At 46.5% G+C, this 16,429-nt stretch overlaps 1 protein-coding gene across 1 annotated transcript in view; it reads right to left on the reverse strand.

Annotated features, from left to right (window-relative positions):
- Positions 1-16,429, reverse strand: part of LOC138573254 (AP-1 complex subunit mu-1) — a 629,275-nt gene that overhangs the window by 219,326 nt on the left and 393,520 nt on the right. The window contains exon 9 of the mRNA XM_069649323.1: positions 3,366-3,524. Coding sequence (XP_069505424.1) covers positions 3,366-3,524 — 159 coding nt within the window. The remainder of the gene's footprint in view (positions 1-3,365; positions 3,525-16,429) is intronic.

The raw sequence follows: 16,429 nt of genomic DNA on the forward strand, positions 1-16,429 counted from the left end.
TGAGGACAATGGGAAAATTGCCCGGTTACTACTTTTGGACCTATCAGCGGCGTTCGATCTAGTTGACCATAAATTACTAAGTAATCACCTTGGGTCAGCAGTCCATTTCTCTCAGAACGCCATTACCTGGATAGAATCTTTTCTAAATAATAGGACGAGAGTCTTCTCTCCTTCAGCAGCAGTTGACCACCCTATTCCTATTACATGTGGAGTCCCCCAAGGCTCTTGTGTATCACCAACAATGTACAACATTTTCACAAAGCCTTTATTCGATGAACTGGACCATCTGGGTGTCACCTACACTAACTATGCAGATAACACCTCCTTCCTCTAACAGATATTTATGACAATGATGTAATACTAGAGAACAAAATGAATCTAATCATTCAGGCATGGATGGCCACTCACAGCCTTTGCATGAATGACAATAAAACTGAGCTGCTGATTGTAGGATCTATAGCTTACCTGAACAAACTGAATACAGACTACACCTCCGTCAACATGGATGGGAATAAGATCCGAGTGTACAAAGAGGTAAAAACTCTAGGTTTTTATCTCAACGCTACACTGAATTTACACAAAGAAGTGAAGGCCACTGCCTATACGGGGAAACTGATTAGGGCATGCAAACCTTTGCTTTCCCAGGAGAGTTGCATAACCTGTGCCAGAGCATTAATACGGTCCAAGTTGGACTATTGCAACTGACTTTACCTGGGAGAAAGTAAATATGTTCTCAATAAATTACAAATCCTGCAAAGCAATGCTCTTAGGTCTGCTTTGAGTATCTCAAGGAGAGCTCACATATCTGAAACAAGAAGACAGCATAAATGGATGTGAATCATGGATAAGATCCAACTCAAAACTGTCCCTCACGTATAAATCCTTGAACCATGCAGAGCCAATGTATTTAACAGACAAGTTCAACCTCAGATCATCAACTCGAGTCACTAGGTCATCTAACACCATTGGCTTGATAGTCCCTAGATATAAACTACAAAAGTCAGGAGGGATTAGCTTCCCAGTCATGGCTGCAAAGCTATGGAATTCTCTCACTCTTTCCCTGAAAACGACCAAGTCATTCTCAAACTTTAGACAAAACTATCAAATGGCTAACTGAGAAGTACGAACTTTAAAAATATAAATAATAGAACTCTACTACCATCTAGTTCTTCTGTATATGATTTTTGCCTTGTACCGCCAATTTCCAACCTATGACTGTACATTGTTGTAATTAATCGTCGTTATTACTGTCTGATTGTATACCGTGTTATCCTATATTACATGACCTCTGCACACCTTTAACAACTAACTGCTCAAATGCACCCAGATACCTCCGGATTAAGGTGTGCTATAGAAATAAATAAAACAAACAAAAACAAACTATTACCGAATGTTTGGACAGGTACAACTACACAAATACTGCCGGTTTGGTACCATAATGATCTGCATTATCAATTCATTTGATAATGGCCAGGAAGCACATTTATGAACTAGTAGGTATTCAATGATACCAAACTCACAAAATCACCTGCAACTCAACCATCAATTTAATAAACTAAAACCAATAAACCCCAAAATAATGGATGGCCATCCGCTGAATTAGACATCCTTTGTAAGAATAACGGACCAGAGAAAATCTCAGCAAATTTAACACATACGCGACTTTCCATATTGGCCATGCAAGACCACCTAGACCAGGTAAACCAACGGCAGTTATATCTAGACCAGGCTCTAGAAAATCTACAATTTCTCCATTCTAACAAAAAGAGGCGCAATAACTAGAACACAGGCCACGTCTGTTACGCTCACCTGGTATCCACAGGGACGCCACCCAGCTGGGTTACTCGCAGATATGCTTCTCAGCTTTGCCCTGATGTGGTCTGCGGGGAAGCTTCTGCCTGAAAATACAGGAGGACTGTGTTCACGACTGACCGACAGGTGTAATTATCCTCCCTCCACCCCCGTATGCTTTCAGTCCCTCTGGTGCCCTCTCCTCACCTTGTGGTAGAATTAGGTGTGCTCTCCGTCCTGCCTTCTTTGCAGGGGCGCGTTGTCATTCATGGGCGAATGCGGTCCAGTGACTTCACTGACGCCGGCCCGTTTGATATTGTTCAACTGGCTTGGTTGAGCCCCGCTGGTAAATGATGGCGCATTAAGAGAGCTATGATGCGGTAAGCGCTATGCGCAGCGCTGCAAAGTCTTGCCTTTGCTAACCTGTGTTTTCCTTCCTTGTAGGTCGCAGTGTTCTTCAGCGCGAGTGGAATGTCCGGAGTGGTGCCAGCAGAGAGGCGACCAGCCAGGTAAGCCTTTTGAGCAGTTCGTAATTTGTAAATGTCTCTACAGCTTTCTTTAATGTTGCCTCTATCTTCCTCTTTCAGGTCGTTCTGTCCGGGAAGCGTACAGATTCGAGGAAGCTGTTCTCAGTAGCTGCGAGTGTTTAAAGATGAAGACTGCAGGTAAGATGCTGCTGCTAATGATGTTCCTTTTGTCTTCTTGCAGGTTCGGCTTCTTCGAGGTTCGAGGGAATAGCTGGACACGGTGAGCGTCACGTTGCAAGCTGCAAAGTAACACGAAGCATGTTGTGCAGTCAGGGTGTGGTTTATATAGCCCAGGTAAAGTAGTACCAGGGAAAGTAGTTCCAGGCCTGCCACACCCAAAACACTAGACCGCATAGCTTGGCTCTTATGAACCAAGCTATGTGGATGCCTCCATGTTGGCTGACAATACAATAAAGTAGTTCTCAAGCCAAGCACATTGTTGTTCATGGTGTATGAGCCTGGCACCATAGGCGCCAGGACTGGGCCCGTGAGGGCTTTTGAAGAGGATGCCAGGCTCTAGAGGCCCGAGTCCTGACTTCACATGGCCAATGGGTTTGCCAGAGGGGGTTTTGGGCGAGGGCCGTGACAACGTCTTGGTTATGGGAAACACCATATCTACAACATTCTGACAGCCAACTACATAAGGAAGAAAGAGCAGGTGCCAAAGATGTGACAGGAAGTCACAAATGTGCTCAAACTACAAGATTCCCCAACAACTGACAGTGGCTTAAAAAGCTAGAGAAAGTAAAGTTTAAAACCAGTCTGACATCAACATAACCATAAACAGCACTTGATTAAATCAGGCCATTCAGAGAATATATTAGCAGCATAAATACTCCACAAAAGTTAAGTCTCAGTACTAGGATACACACCCACTCCCCAAAGCTAAAAAAAAAAACATTTAGTTTAAGGTATTAAAACATCCACTTATTTACAGACATCTCGAAACGTAAATTACTGCACACAATCAAATGAAAATGAACCTAAAAAAAAGAAAATTGCAATATATTACAGTTTAATCACACAGACAAAATAAATATTGCTTACAGGAAAAGATTTCATAGACCACACGATTTCACTGTTCTCTGGAATCCATTTTACACTTCCTACAGTAGTCTTAAACTTGGGCGAGTCTGCATCATTAGGTACTGGAATGTGGATTTCTACATTGTTGGCAGTTGATCTTCGTTTGAATTGGCTCTTGGCCTGTTTGAGAAGATGAAAAGATTTTCAGCTGGGATTTTTTATGGTGAAAAGTGTATTGCATTCAAAGTACAGACATTTCAACACTTCTCAACCAACACAAGGAACAGTTAAGAAATGACAAACTGCTAATAAACACATTTTGCAAATTAAATAATGGCTGCCTCCAACTTCAGTATACATCCTCCACTGTAAAAAACTGAAATGGGAGAGGCAATGAAGAGACGAAACATGAACTTAAGAGTAAAAAAGGGCAACATAAGAATCTGCAGAGCTGCAGAGATCTAGCCATTTTGCCCAAGCAGATGTCAAAATGGGAAAGATTGAAGTTGGAAAATATTCCTCTCGACACAAAATGTTACAACTCTGTTGCTGTTGCATGTCATTATTCAGTCCTTCCTGAAAATTCAGACTCTGGAGGGTAGCACTACACCCTTTTTCAAGCCAACAGAGCCTATAACTGTGGAGTTCCAAAAGGTTCTTCGGCCCACCTCAATACATTAGAATGGTTGGGTTCACAGGTACCCTGATTTGGCCTCGGGTTTCACAGGTATGAAACGCAAATGTTGCTGCACAATGGTGTTGAACATAAGTCAACAGTTGCTATGCTGTAATAGGATCCAAGTGATTTTTTGCAAAAGAAATACTGCGGCCGAAAATACCGAATTGTTTTTCGTTTTTACACATTTCAATTAACCTTTATGCAGGGGGAAACCCTCCTGCCCCTTAATCCCCTTACAATATTTATTACCCTAACCCCCAACCACATATAAATGCATTGAAAGACACAGTTTAAAATGAGGCATTTTTGGCCACAAAATAATGGGGCGATACCCTGTAATCTCGTTTAACCACTGTGCCAGAAACAAATGAAGTTCAAATGTATGAAATTAGCCCTTTGGGTCCACTTTTACCTGTATATCTACACATTGGGGTCTGGCATGTGTTGTGTGCCCCCTAATAACCTACCTGCCACAAGAATTCACTAATAATTTAGCAGGATTTCAATTAAAGGAAAGCCGTAACATGTGAAACATTTCACCTATTAACATCCCACTTGAGAATAGTGTGTTTTTCTCCTCTTCAGCACTTGATCACATTCTAGGAATTATTTTGTTATAGAATAATACCAGTCCAAGAATATGTTGGCCGGGCTATTTCACAGCCTAAAGCTCTGACAGGGCTGCAGGTGTTCCTGCCAAACCCACCTTTGCTGATATGAAACCTGAGATATATTTTCAAACGCAAACAGTCAATGCAGTTAGCAAGTCTTTTTCCTCATATATTATCATCCAGTGGTATAAAGGAAGCCATTTTCTTTTTACCACCTACCCTGCACATCCCAGAAGTCTTCACTAATTGAAGCAAACACCTTTGAGCAAACCATTCCCCTAAAATGTTAAGCCCATAGTAATGGCAAACTTTGCAACGGTCACCAGTCTGGGTTCAGACCGAGGAGGAAGTAGAGTCCACTTTAAAAGCACATTTTAGAAGAAACCCTGATGCTCCCTAGTACAAGACTGTTTTATTGACCCCATTACACATTTATTTTTCTTACAACGAGGCAGCCCATACAATACAAATACTATAGACATTATTGTATACACACACAAACAAACACACATTTTCTGGTTTGATTCAATTGTTATGTAATGCTTGTTGTATTTTGCTTGTTCCTCTTGTAAAGCACTTTGATTAAAGTGCTAAATAAATCTAATAAAATACAAAAAATACAAAATGATGTTTGAGAGAAGATCCTGGAGGGGCTTGAATCCACCCCATGATCGCTAACCTCATCTAAGAACAGGGGAAACTCACCAGAGATATAGGACATGCATTACTCACCTTAATGGCATTTCTGATCTGCTTAGATCTACATGCAGTGCATATAGTCTGACATCTAGTGGTAATCGCAGAGTATTGCATCTTTCTTTCGAAGATCGAAAGGGTATGTCAACATGGACGTGCCAGTAACACTATGCCTCACGTGACGTGTAGTGTACCCAAATTCCCTCATGCATCGAGGTCCTTCTGGTTGTGTTTTTTCTGCATTGAGTGAGCTTTATAGTGAGCCTGAGCGAGTACTGCAGAGAGTAGGTGGAAAAGGTCTATATTCCTTCTACTCCACGAGGGGAGGAAGGGTGGGCACATATGAATCTAAGCAGATTCCTTCATCAGAAATGCTATTATGGTGAGTAATGCATGTCTTCTGATGCTTGTGAATCTGCTTAGAACCACATGCTGTGCATAGACTAGCGAGCAGTACCCAGAGATGGTGGTGGTGTGTGTGAAGGAACAGTAGCAAAGATGTCTTAGGACCGCTTGTCCCACCTGAGAATCAGACCTCGAGTGTATCTAGGCAATAGTGCTATGTAAAAGTGTGTACAGAACTCCAGGTTGCTGCTTTGTGAATGGACTCAAGAGGAACCTTTGCAACGAATGCTAGGGTAGACCCTGAGTAGAGTGTGCTCTAGACGTGAAGGGCAGATCTGTCTTGGCAAGAGCATAGCACAGTGCGATGCAGTTTAGAATCCACTTAGAAATAGCAGATTTAGAGACAGGGTCCCCTTCTCGACCAGCTGCCACTGAAACGAAAAATTGGTTTGTTTTTCTTAGTGACTGTTTTTTCCAGATAATAGATCACCTCTCTCCTCACATCTAGTGTGTGGAGGCTTCTTTCTGTCATGTTAGTGGGGTTCTTGAAAAAGGTGGGTAGTTCCATGGACTGGTTTATATGGAATTTTGAAATACATTTAGGCTCAAATCGTGGGCGAGTGTGCAGGACCAACTTATCCTTGTGAATCGTAATAAATGGGTCCTGAACTGAAAGGGACTGCAGTTCACCAACTCTTCTCATTGAGGTGATGGCTACCAGGAAGGCAGTCTTGTAGGTGAGTGCTTGAAGGCTAGCCTTGTGCATTGATTCAAAGGGAGGCCCCATTAGTCTGCCAAGTACAACGCTCAGGTCCCACTTGGTAGCTGGGTTGAAAATAGGGGGATTAAGCTTTTTTACCCCTTCCATAAAAGCTTTAAATACTGGTATTTTCCACCACAAATCTTTATTCTGCAACGTAAGGTATGCTGAGAGCTCCGCTAAGTGGACCTTTTAGGAATTGAAAACCAGACCTGAATCCAACAGGTGGGTCAGGTACAGGACAATATGTGTTGGTGTGCATTCAATAGGATTGATGCCTTTGCCATTACACCAGACGACAAAGCGTTTCCATTTGCTGGAGTGGCAATGCCTGGTGTTAGGTTTCTGTGCTTCCCCAAGTATGTCCATACATCTTTGAGGGAGTTGTAGGTTCCTGAACTCTATGACCTCCGGAGCCAGGCTGCTAAATTGAGAGTTTGAGGGCATGGATGTAGCATCACCCCCTGGTCTTGAAACATGTGATGAGAGCCAAGGTTGGCGGGCCCACCAGAATCATCCTGACTGGCTCTTGGTGCATCTTGTGCACTGTCCTGGTGAGCAGGGGAATCGGGGGTAAGGGGGGGTTTATCAGGGTGAGGGGGAACAGACATTTCCCTGACCAGGTTATCCAGAGACCGTTCCCCTTGGAGCGGTTCTGAGGGTACCTGGGGGCGTAATATAGGCATTGTGTGTTCTCCAGAGTAACAAACAAGTCTATCTTTGGAAAGCCCCAGTCTGCAAAGACATTGAGTACAATGTTCTCATGTAATCGCCACTCGTGCTCTGCTGGGTAGGTCCACCAGAAGATTGAGTTCCCCTGGAACATGTGACGCGAGGAACATCTTGTTTCTGAAAGCCCATTTCCACATGTTCTGGGACAGTGTGGACAGAGAGTGAGTGCCCCCTTGTTTAAGTAATACATGGCCGTAGTACTATCCGTGAGGACTAGAACTGTCTTCCCCCCTGGAGGTAAATTTGGAAAGCCTTCAGGGCCTTTAACACTGCTAGCAGTTCCAATAGGTTTATGTGGTTGGATGCTATTGCTGAGGACCCCACGCTGTGCGCCGTCTAATGAAGGAAGTGACCCTCCCACCCCGTCAGAGATGGGTCTGTGGTGTGAGTGGCTTCTACTGCAGGGGTGGGGAAGGTCTTTCCTTGCAGAAGGTTTTCCCTTGACCACCACTGCAGAGACTGAACGAGGGCTGCTGAGACAACCACTAGATCGTCCCATTGTCCGTTGGCCTGACACCATTGGCTTGAGAGCCACTCTTGCATGGGGCGCAGGCGTGCATGTGGAACTATGTAGATGCAGGAGGCCATCATCCCCAACAGTCGCATGGCTTTGCGTACGGTCACCTGGCTACATAGTATTGTATTTGCTATTTATATAGCGCTCTTTCCCCACTTGTGGGGCCTCAATACACTTTTTTCCTCGGTTGGAACACCCTTGGTGACCGTAGTCGATGTGGTTTGAAATTCTAGGGAGTTAGCTTAGGAGATGCAGGTGTGCATGTTGCCGTTCTAAGACTTTGGTGGCTGGCAAGGCTTGACTAGGCAGCCCGAGAGAGGTCAGACACATGGGTGGGTGCTGTTGAGTGTTAGAGATAGACTCTTTCAACAATAGCAGTCTATGTGAGAACAGCTATACCGGGTTCCTTTCGGGTGGTGGTCACTGTATGCTAGTGGCAGAGATGTTGAGGTACGTCAGGTGTTTGTCTGGACGGCTATATGTGAAACTAGTCCGGATGTGCTTGGCCATAGCTGTATTCTATCATGCATGGATGCATTGGCCGTGCCTGTGGCCTGTGCCCACACTAGTGGTGCAAGATATACATACCGTAGACTGCGAGATTGCTCAGCTGGGGCAATTTTTGTCCAGGTCTAGAATTGAGAGTCCTATACCAATGGGCCTAGGTTTCAAACTGTAGCAGGTTTCCACATATATGCAACAAAGATGGAGTCTACACCTAGATTTGAGAGTCCTGCATGGTGGGAGAGAGGCCTACATCTAACAATGCAATTTGAGTAGAAGACAAAACACAGCTAGGCTCAAGAGTCCTGTATAGTGGTAGAGGGGCCTACACCTAACAATGCAATAGTGAGGGATCTGGAACAGCATGTTTTGAACTCTCTCGTTGGAGGGGAAGACGAGGCCATCTTTGATCCGAATTAGAGCCCCCAGAAACAGTTTTACTTGGCTGGGGTCTAGACTGGACTTTTTCCTGTTGATCGAGAACCCTAGGCTGAAGATGAGATCTACCGTCTTCTGGGTATTTGTTAGGCATGTTCCGTGCAAATCCTGCGTTATTAGACAGTCGTCGAGGCAAGGCTAGACTGGGATGGATTGCCTGCGCAGGTGAGCAGCTACTACTGCCAGTACCTTTGTGAACACCTCTGGAGGGGAGGCAATGCCGAAAGGGTAGAACCTTGAACCGATAGTGGGTGTTCTCTATCATGAACCTTAGGTACTTTCTGTGCGCTGGCACCATCGAAATATGAAAGTATGCATCTTTCATATCCAATGTGGCCATGTAATCCCCCTGCAGCAGCAGTAGCAGAATTACCTCCTGCAATGTTATCATTCCGAATTTTTGCAGCGTGACATATTTTTTAGCTGGGTGCAGGTCCAGATCAGGGCGCATGGTGAGATCCTTTTTGGGTACAAGTACGTACACAGAATAAATACCCTTGTTTGCCTGGTGAATGGGTACGACTTCTACAGCGCTCTTTTTCCAGAAGGATTTGCAGGTGTGCTGGCGCTAGGCATCTGCTCTTCGGTGGGTGATCTTGAGGTGGCAGGTGAAACTCGATGCAGTAACCATGGGCGACTGTCTTTAACACCCACTGGTCTGATGAGATCCCCTCCATGCTAGAATGAATGACAGGCGTCCCCCAACCAAGGAGGCATGGAAGGGGACCCGGACTGGCAAGTGACTTTGTGGTGGATGCCGGGGAGCCTCTTGGAGTAGAGTTCCTGCCTCTACCCTTGCCTCTACGTTGACCTCTCGGCGGATACTGGCTGTTACCAGATGAGCCTTGGCCAGAGGACCATGGGGTACTTCCAGAGCCATATTGACCATGGGGAGACTGGGAGAAAGATGGACCACAAAAGGAACGGCGAGAATTTGAGCCTCCTCGCTGGTGGAAGGGTTTGGCCGTAATCTGGCCGAGTGATTTCAGCATCTCATGTTCTTTCTTAGCAGTCTCCAGGGCATCACTGACATCCTTGACAAATAAGTTGCAGTCTTCGACAGGTTTAAGTTGAGTTCTTCAGCCAGGTGTGTCTCTATTTTTGAAAAAACTTTCTTTATTGGTATTTTGGATAACGTGCCATAACAAACAACGTTCAAAAGGGAAATATAAAATAAAATTAAAAAAAAAAAAATTAAAAAAGTACAAGCCAGTTACTGCTATCATCCAGCAGTCTCCCCACCCAGTCCTCGCTCAATACCCCCCCCCCCTTGTGTCCTCCCCTCCTCTAGCCAGCCATTGGAACATGGTTGGAAAGTCCAATATGTGTATCGTCTGTTTTGTTAGGTTTTTTTATACTGGCAAGGCCCCCTGACTATTTGCTTGAGACGGCGGTTGTGGGTCTTCCTCATCTGTGGATGATATCAGGTAGGCAATGTATGGTCCCCAGATGTCCGCAGTGCGCGCATGCAGAGGTAGTGTCTTTAGATAGCTGGTTTCTGTGTCTTGGCAGTACGTTATGTCTTTTAACCAGCATTGTATGTTCAGTGGTGGACCCCTCCCCCAACTGCATGCAACTCTTCTTCTAGCGAGAACCAGCCAAAGGTTAATTTTAGGGCCATACTTGGGAGATCTTTCGTCAGTCCCAGCATTGCCAGTTATGGGTCGGGAGGTAGTTCAATGTCAATTATTGCAGAGGTTTTCTCTAGGACTGCATTCCAAAATGTGGTAACTGCAGGACAGCTCCATGCTAGGTGTAAGAAGTCAGCTTCCGGGTATTTGCACCTGCTACATTCGGCCGAAGTCGAATCGTGTATGGAGTGGAGTTTTGCTGGCGTGTGGTATATTTGATGCAGGGAGTTAAAATGAGTTTGTTTGAATTTGGTGTTAATCGCCACTCTTTGGGTAAGGTTCAATATGTAGTTCCATTCTCCTGCAGTGATCTCAGTATTCAGCGTCTTTTCCCATCTTTTCTTTGCTCTTGAGTTATGTGAGTTAGAGTCTGGTAGTAGAGATTTGTAGATGGTGGTCATTAGGCACCCTTCACCTTGGGCCTGTATCATGTTGTCCAAGAGCGGCCATGCTGGGGGTTCCTGCGGGAAAGTAAGGAAGAAGGCCTGTAGTGCGTGCTTCGTTCTGAAATAGATGAATACATCCAAAGCGTTGTCGCCTCCCATAGCCTGCGCCTGTTGTAGTGAGAAAGTTTCCTTCTGGGAACAGGTTGTGCATTCACTGGATGTGTAGTTTTTCTATCCATTGTTGGTAGACCTTTTCTCCTGGGATGAACTTCACAGATAAGAACAGGGAGTATCTGGTTTGAACTGCTCCCTCCTTTGCCATTTTTTCCAAATGGAATGTGTTGCGTATACCACATTCAATTGTGTTTGTGGTGTTGGAAACGTGCTAAGGATGACAGCGCGTAGTAGGTGCGGGGTTGCCAAGGCCCTTTCAATTTGAACGTGTGGTCTGATGAAGTCTTTAGTGTACCAGTGGCTAAGAATATGTGCCTGAGTGGCCCAGTAGTAGTGTTCCATGTCTGGTAGTGCCAGGCCTCCTCGTCTCACCGGAAGGGTTAGAATGTCGTAAGCCACTCTTGCCACCTTTCCCACCCAGATTAGGTCAAGGATCATGCTCCTGATGCGGCATAGGAATCTGTGCGCTAGTATCAGCGGGAAGTTTGTATCAGCGGGATGTTTGTGAACAAGTATAATAGCTTATCTACCATCTTGACTAGAGATACTCCCCCAGAGTGTGAGTGGAAGTGATTTCCATCTGTTGATTTTGCTCTGAAGTGTGTCAATAACTTTTTCATAGTTGTTGCGTAGGATGTCCCCGCTGGATCTTGACATGTAGATGTCCAGGTACCCAACCTTTGTGTGCTGCCACTGGAAGCCGAAATCATTGACGATTTCCTTGGTCGAGGCGGTTAGGGGGGGAATATGATCGATTTGGTTTTATGGACTTTCAGCCCTGAGAAGTGTCTGAATTTTAGTATCGCCCTCATCACCGGGTTTAGGTTTTCACTGGGGTCTCTAAGAAAGAGTGCGACCTCATCGGCATAGAGCGATATGATCAGTTTGTGGGGGCCTCGGTGGAGGTGGTGTAGTCTAAGGTCTTAGGCGAGAGGTTCCATTACCAAGGTGAACAACAGAGCAGATAGTGGGCATCCCTACCGCGTTCCTCTACGCACGTGTATGCTCGTGGAGCAATTGGCTCCCAGGATAATGTTGGAAGTGGGGGATTTATACAGGATAGAGACCAATTTTATTAATCTTTTGCCAAGGCCCACGGGTCCAAGGATTGCATACAGGAAAGGCCATTCGACGGAATTGAATGCCTTTTCTGCGTCTAGTAGTATTGCAGCAGCTTGCTGTTCTGGATCGAGGTCTTCAATTACTACAAACATTCTCCTTATTCCAAAGGAGGCGTTTCTTCCTGGGATGAATCCCGCCTGGTCTGCCAGGAGCAGAGCAGGCATTAGCGGGATTAGTCGCTTGGTTAATATTTTTGCCAGAATTTTGTTGTCAAGGTTTATTAGCGATATTGGTCTGTACGATGCACACTCGTATTAAGTTTGTCAGGTTTGTGGAGCAGGATTATGTTGGCCATGTACAGTGTGGGTGGCAGCTGCTCTTTTTCTAGTGCTTCTTCATATTCTTGTAGAAGCAGTGGGGCAAGGAGATTTGCGAAGTGTTTGTAGAATTCTCCTCTTAGCCCATCAGGGCGTGGTGCTTTTGTAGTCAGGAGTTCTTTGATCACTTCGAGGATTTCTTCGGGGGTGATTGGTGTGTTAAGTGGTTCCCCAAGTCCTGCATCTAACCAGTACAGTTCAATTGAGTCCAGGTAACGTTGCAGTTCCAGAGGATCTGCTGTGAAGTATGAGTTATACAGCTTTTGTTAGTATTGACGGAATGTTTCAACAATGTCCTTGGTCTCAGACAGGTTTGTCAGTGTGATCCTTAATCGACTCGACAATTGTAGGCTTTGTCTGCGGATATGAGCCTGGCTAGGAGTGTTCCAGGCTTTTGTCCTTCCCCGTGTTGTCGGATTCCGTAGTTATTAGCCAGGAATTTAATTTCTCTCTCAGCGGCGGCTTTGAATGTTCCCATTCTTCTGACTTTTGCGTGTATTTGGGGATTGTCTGCAAGTGTAAGTGACTGTTCAAGGTCCTTGAGGCATGATTACCTTGGATCTAGTTCTCTCCGTATTAGTTTGAGAATACCATTTTCTTTGGTTAAGCAGACCCCTCTAACAAAGCACTTTAGGGTTTCCCAAAGTATCCAGGCTGAGGATACTGATCCTTGACTGATCTCTATGAAGGATGTTAGTTCTTTCAAGAGTTTGTCTGCGAAAACTTGATCTTGCAGGGCTCTAGGTTTCAATTTCCATTGCAGTGTGACCTTAGTAGTTTGGGTTGGGATGTCTTCCAGGGTCACCGCCGAGTGATCAGAGAAGGATCTTGGAAGAAGTTGGCAGTCTCCCCACTGCGAGCGAGCTTCTTTTGATACCAGGGGGTAGTCTAGTCTCTAGCTTGATTTGTGGACCCAGGAATAAAAGGTGTAGTCGAGCGTCTAGATGTTTTTCTCTCCATATGTCTGTGAGGTGGAATGCTCTGCATATTTCTATGATTTGCTGGCTAACTTTGGAGCAGGGAAGCCAGTCATGTGATTTGTCCTTGTAAGGATCAAGAGGGGTATTCAGATCTCCTCCCCATATAATTGTGGGTCGTCCTGTTTCTAGATGTATCGTCACCCAGTCGAAATTGTTGGCGCCGTCGACATTAGGGCCATATGTGTTTACTAGGAGTATTACTGTGCTGTTGACCATTCCGTGCACCAGTATGGATGGATCTTCTGTATCTTTCTTGGTTGATATAAGCTTGAAATGTGTTCTACTAATTAGGAACGCCACCCCTCTAGCTTAAGAGGAAAAGGATGCAAAGTCTCTATGGCACCCCCAGTCTTTGGTTGATTACCGCCTTTAATATTCCATGTGGCTATCCTGAATTTACTTTTATTGTGGTTATTTGATCGCTGGGTTTAATGTGGACAGTCCAATTCCCAGCACCAAGATATGAGCCAGGTCTCTGAGCCAAGGATTTCAGTGTGGAGGCCCGAGGTGGGGTCTTGCGCAGACTGGTTCGTCTACAGGCGGTGTATGTGGGAGGCAGCGGACTTCCCTTGGCTTGACGGCTAACATTAACAACCAACTCCCACCCAACACAAGAGCAACCCCCAACTTTGTTTCTCTTTTCCCCAGCCATTAACCTTTAACTGGTGAGTGTTAACTTTGCTATGCAAGGGGCCTTGGGAGCTTCCCAGGGTGCGCGGCCTCGCAGTCTTAAGTTCCGTTCATGTGTTCCGTTGGGACTACCGTCCCATACTGGGTGCTTTACTATTACAGCTGGTTATCTATGGCGGATTTCTCTGGGATCTGTCCCTCTGGGGGTGTGCTTGGTTGGCTACTGTGCTGCATCCCGCTTGGTCGAGCTATGTATTAGCTTCTTCGGGTGTTTGGAAGAATTGGAGTCTCCCATTGTGTTGTATCCGTAGCCGTGCTGGAAAGAGCATTGAATATGTTATTTGATTGTCTCTGATCCTTTGTTTGATATTTGCGAAGGATCTTCTTTGGGCCTGGACCACGGGCGAGAAGTCTGGATAGAAATGAATCGCATCTCCATAGTGTTGCAGATTCCCTTTTTCTCTAGCGAGTCAAAGTATTGTGTCTCGGTCCCGGTAATTGAGCAGCTTTGAATTAATTGGGTGGGCTGGGGCTCCGGGAATAGGTTTTGTTGTCGGGATCCTGTGGGCCCTTTCTATAACGAATAGATGCGAAAAGGCCTCGGATCCGGAGAGTTTGGTGCACATTGCTTCTACGTATGCTTCCATTTTTGTTTGTAGTTGGTGTTCCCTTACCCCAACAATCCTAATGTTTCTCCTTGAACGACCCTCCAAATCCTCATTCCGAGCATTAGCCGATTTCATTTGTGTTTCTAGCGTCGCCACTCTGGCCAGCATGCCCGCTGCGCCATCATCCAGATTGGACACGCGTTGTTCTACCTCCTGTAGGCGCTCTGTATGGTTATCTAACCTATGTTGGAGCTGGTCGACTTTAGAGGCGAGGCCGTCCATTTTGTTATTTAGGTTTCCTATCCCAGCCTTTAGGTCGAGGAGGAGCTCCCTGATGTCCGCGGAGTGGGAGCTGTCCTCTTCTTGGTTTGCATCGTCTGTCAGGGGATCATGTTCGCCGGTCAATCTGGGTGTTTCAGGGGCTGAACACGCCTCGAAATTCAGCTTCCTCTGGGATTTATCTGTTTTCCCCATTTTTAGTTTGGGTGAGGATCGGGGTTTGTTCTTGGTGTAATGCTCGTTCTCCCGCCGATTGCCAAGTCTTTGAGTGCGGGATAGTTGCTTTGGTGGGTGCCGTTGGGTTTGTCCATGAATGCGCTTTCCTTATCTTGTGATGTTTGGGAGTATTATCGGCAAGTGCTTGCGCCGGTGACTTTGGAGTTTCTCTGCAGTTCTCTTGTATCACTGTGATTGTGATGTTGGGAGAGGTGGAAAATCTTCTCAGCGTCTCTTTGGGTGCTGATAGTGCCGGTTGGGCTGGTATTGGTTTAGGCTCGCTGGGCAGGTGTGCGGGTTTAGAAAAATTGCGTGTTTGCCTAGCTTGCTAATTGCATGCGTGGTACCTGGATCTTGTCGGCGAGGCCCGCCCGGCGATGTCGTTCAGGTGAAGGAAACCCGTCCTCCCGCGCTGTTCGCAGGTTTCCCCTTGCTGGTTTTTGGAGAGGGTTTCCAGCTGTCAGGCGTGTCGGGACCCAGACTGCTGCTCCAGGGGCCGGGGGGGGGGGAAGAGAGGTGCTGCCCCGGCCACACTCCTCCGTCGGGTCCGCCAGAGTCTCTTCTGTGGGTTATGTCCGCTCAGGGGACCTCGGGTGTCTTCCGGAGGCACTGCTCCGGGCCCAGCAGTGGGGCCTGCAAGCCCCGCCAGATGTGGAGCGCCTCCATCCGGCCGCGGCACTCTCCGTCCAACGGCACAGGTGTATTCGGCTCTGTCCGCGCCGGGGTGGGGGGAGGACTCGGCCATCAAGGGCAGTCCCGCTGCGCTGTTTCTGCTCGTTGCAGGGCTGGTGTGCCGTCAAAGGACAGGCCACGTCAGGCCACACCAGGCCGCGGGGGGCTGCCAGATGACTTGCCGGTAGGCTGGGCCTCACTCACTGTGTTCGCTTTTGGTTCCCGGGGCCTCCCGGTTCGTTCTTTTTCCACGCTAGCCGTTATTTCACCTTCAATAAATGAAATATTATAGGATGAACACGGCAGTCCCACAGAATCAGCATGATTTGGCAGGATTCATTTGGGGCCGTGCTGGGGCTCACAGAGATGCAGCCATCTTGGTCAGCTCTCTAGCGCCCCCAGGTGTGTCTCTTAAGAAGAGTCCCCTGGGCTAGAGTACGTCCAACAGTCTCAGCTGCGTCTAGAGTGTTCTTTAATATATTATGGGTCACCCGTCTGCCCTCAGTCACGACTGCCAGCAGGCGTGATCGCGTGGGCTCTAGGACCTCTTGAAGGCCTTCCTGGAGCAGGCCCCATAGGACGTTGCTGTAACTAGCGAAGGAGAGTTGTATTGTTAGCTATTTTGGTAGAATAGGCCGCAGAAGTAATGCGTTTCCCTAGGGCATAACGTTTTTGCAATCTTTATCCGGGGGAAGCTTCTGCTGTGGATAGTGGAACCTCTGCCCTCTTTCTAGTGGTTGTAACAACCAGGGAGTCTGGTGTGGCATTACCTTGTATACACATAGGGT

This window comes from Ambystoma mexicanum, chromosome 1p (genome assembly GCF_040938575.1).
Source record: "Ambystoma mexicanum isolate Mex_15411 chromosome 1p, UKY_AmexF1_1, whole genome shotgun sequence".
NCBI lineage: Eukaryota > Metazoa > Chordata > Amphibia > Caudata > Ambystomatidae > Ambystoma > Ambystoma mexicanum.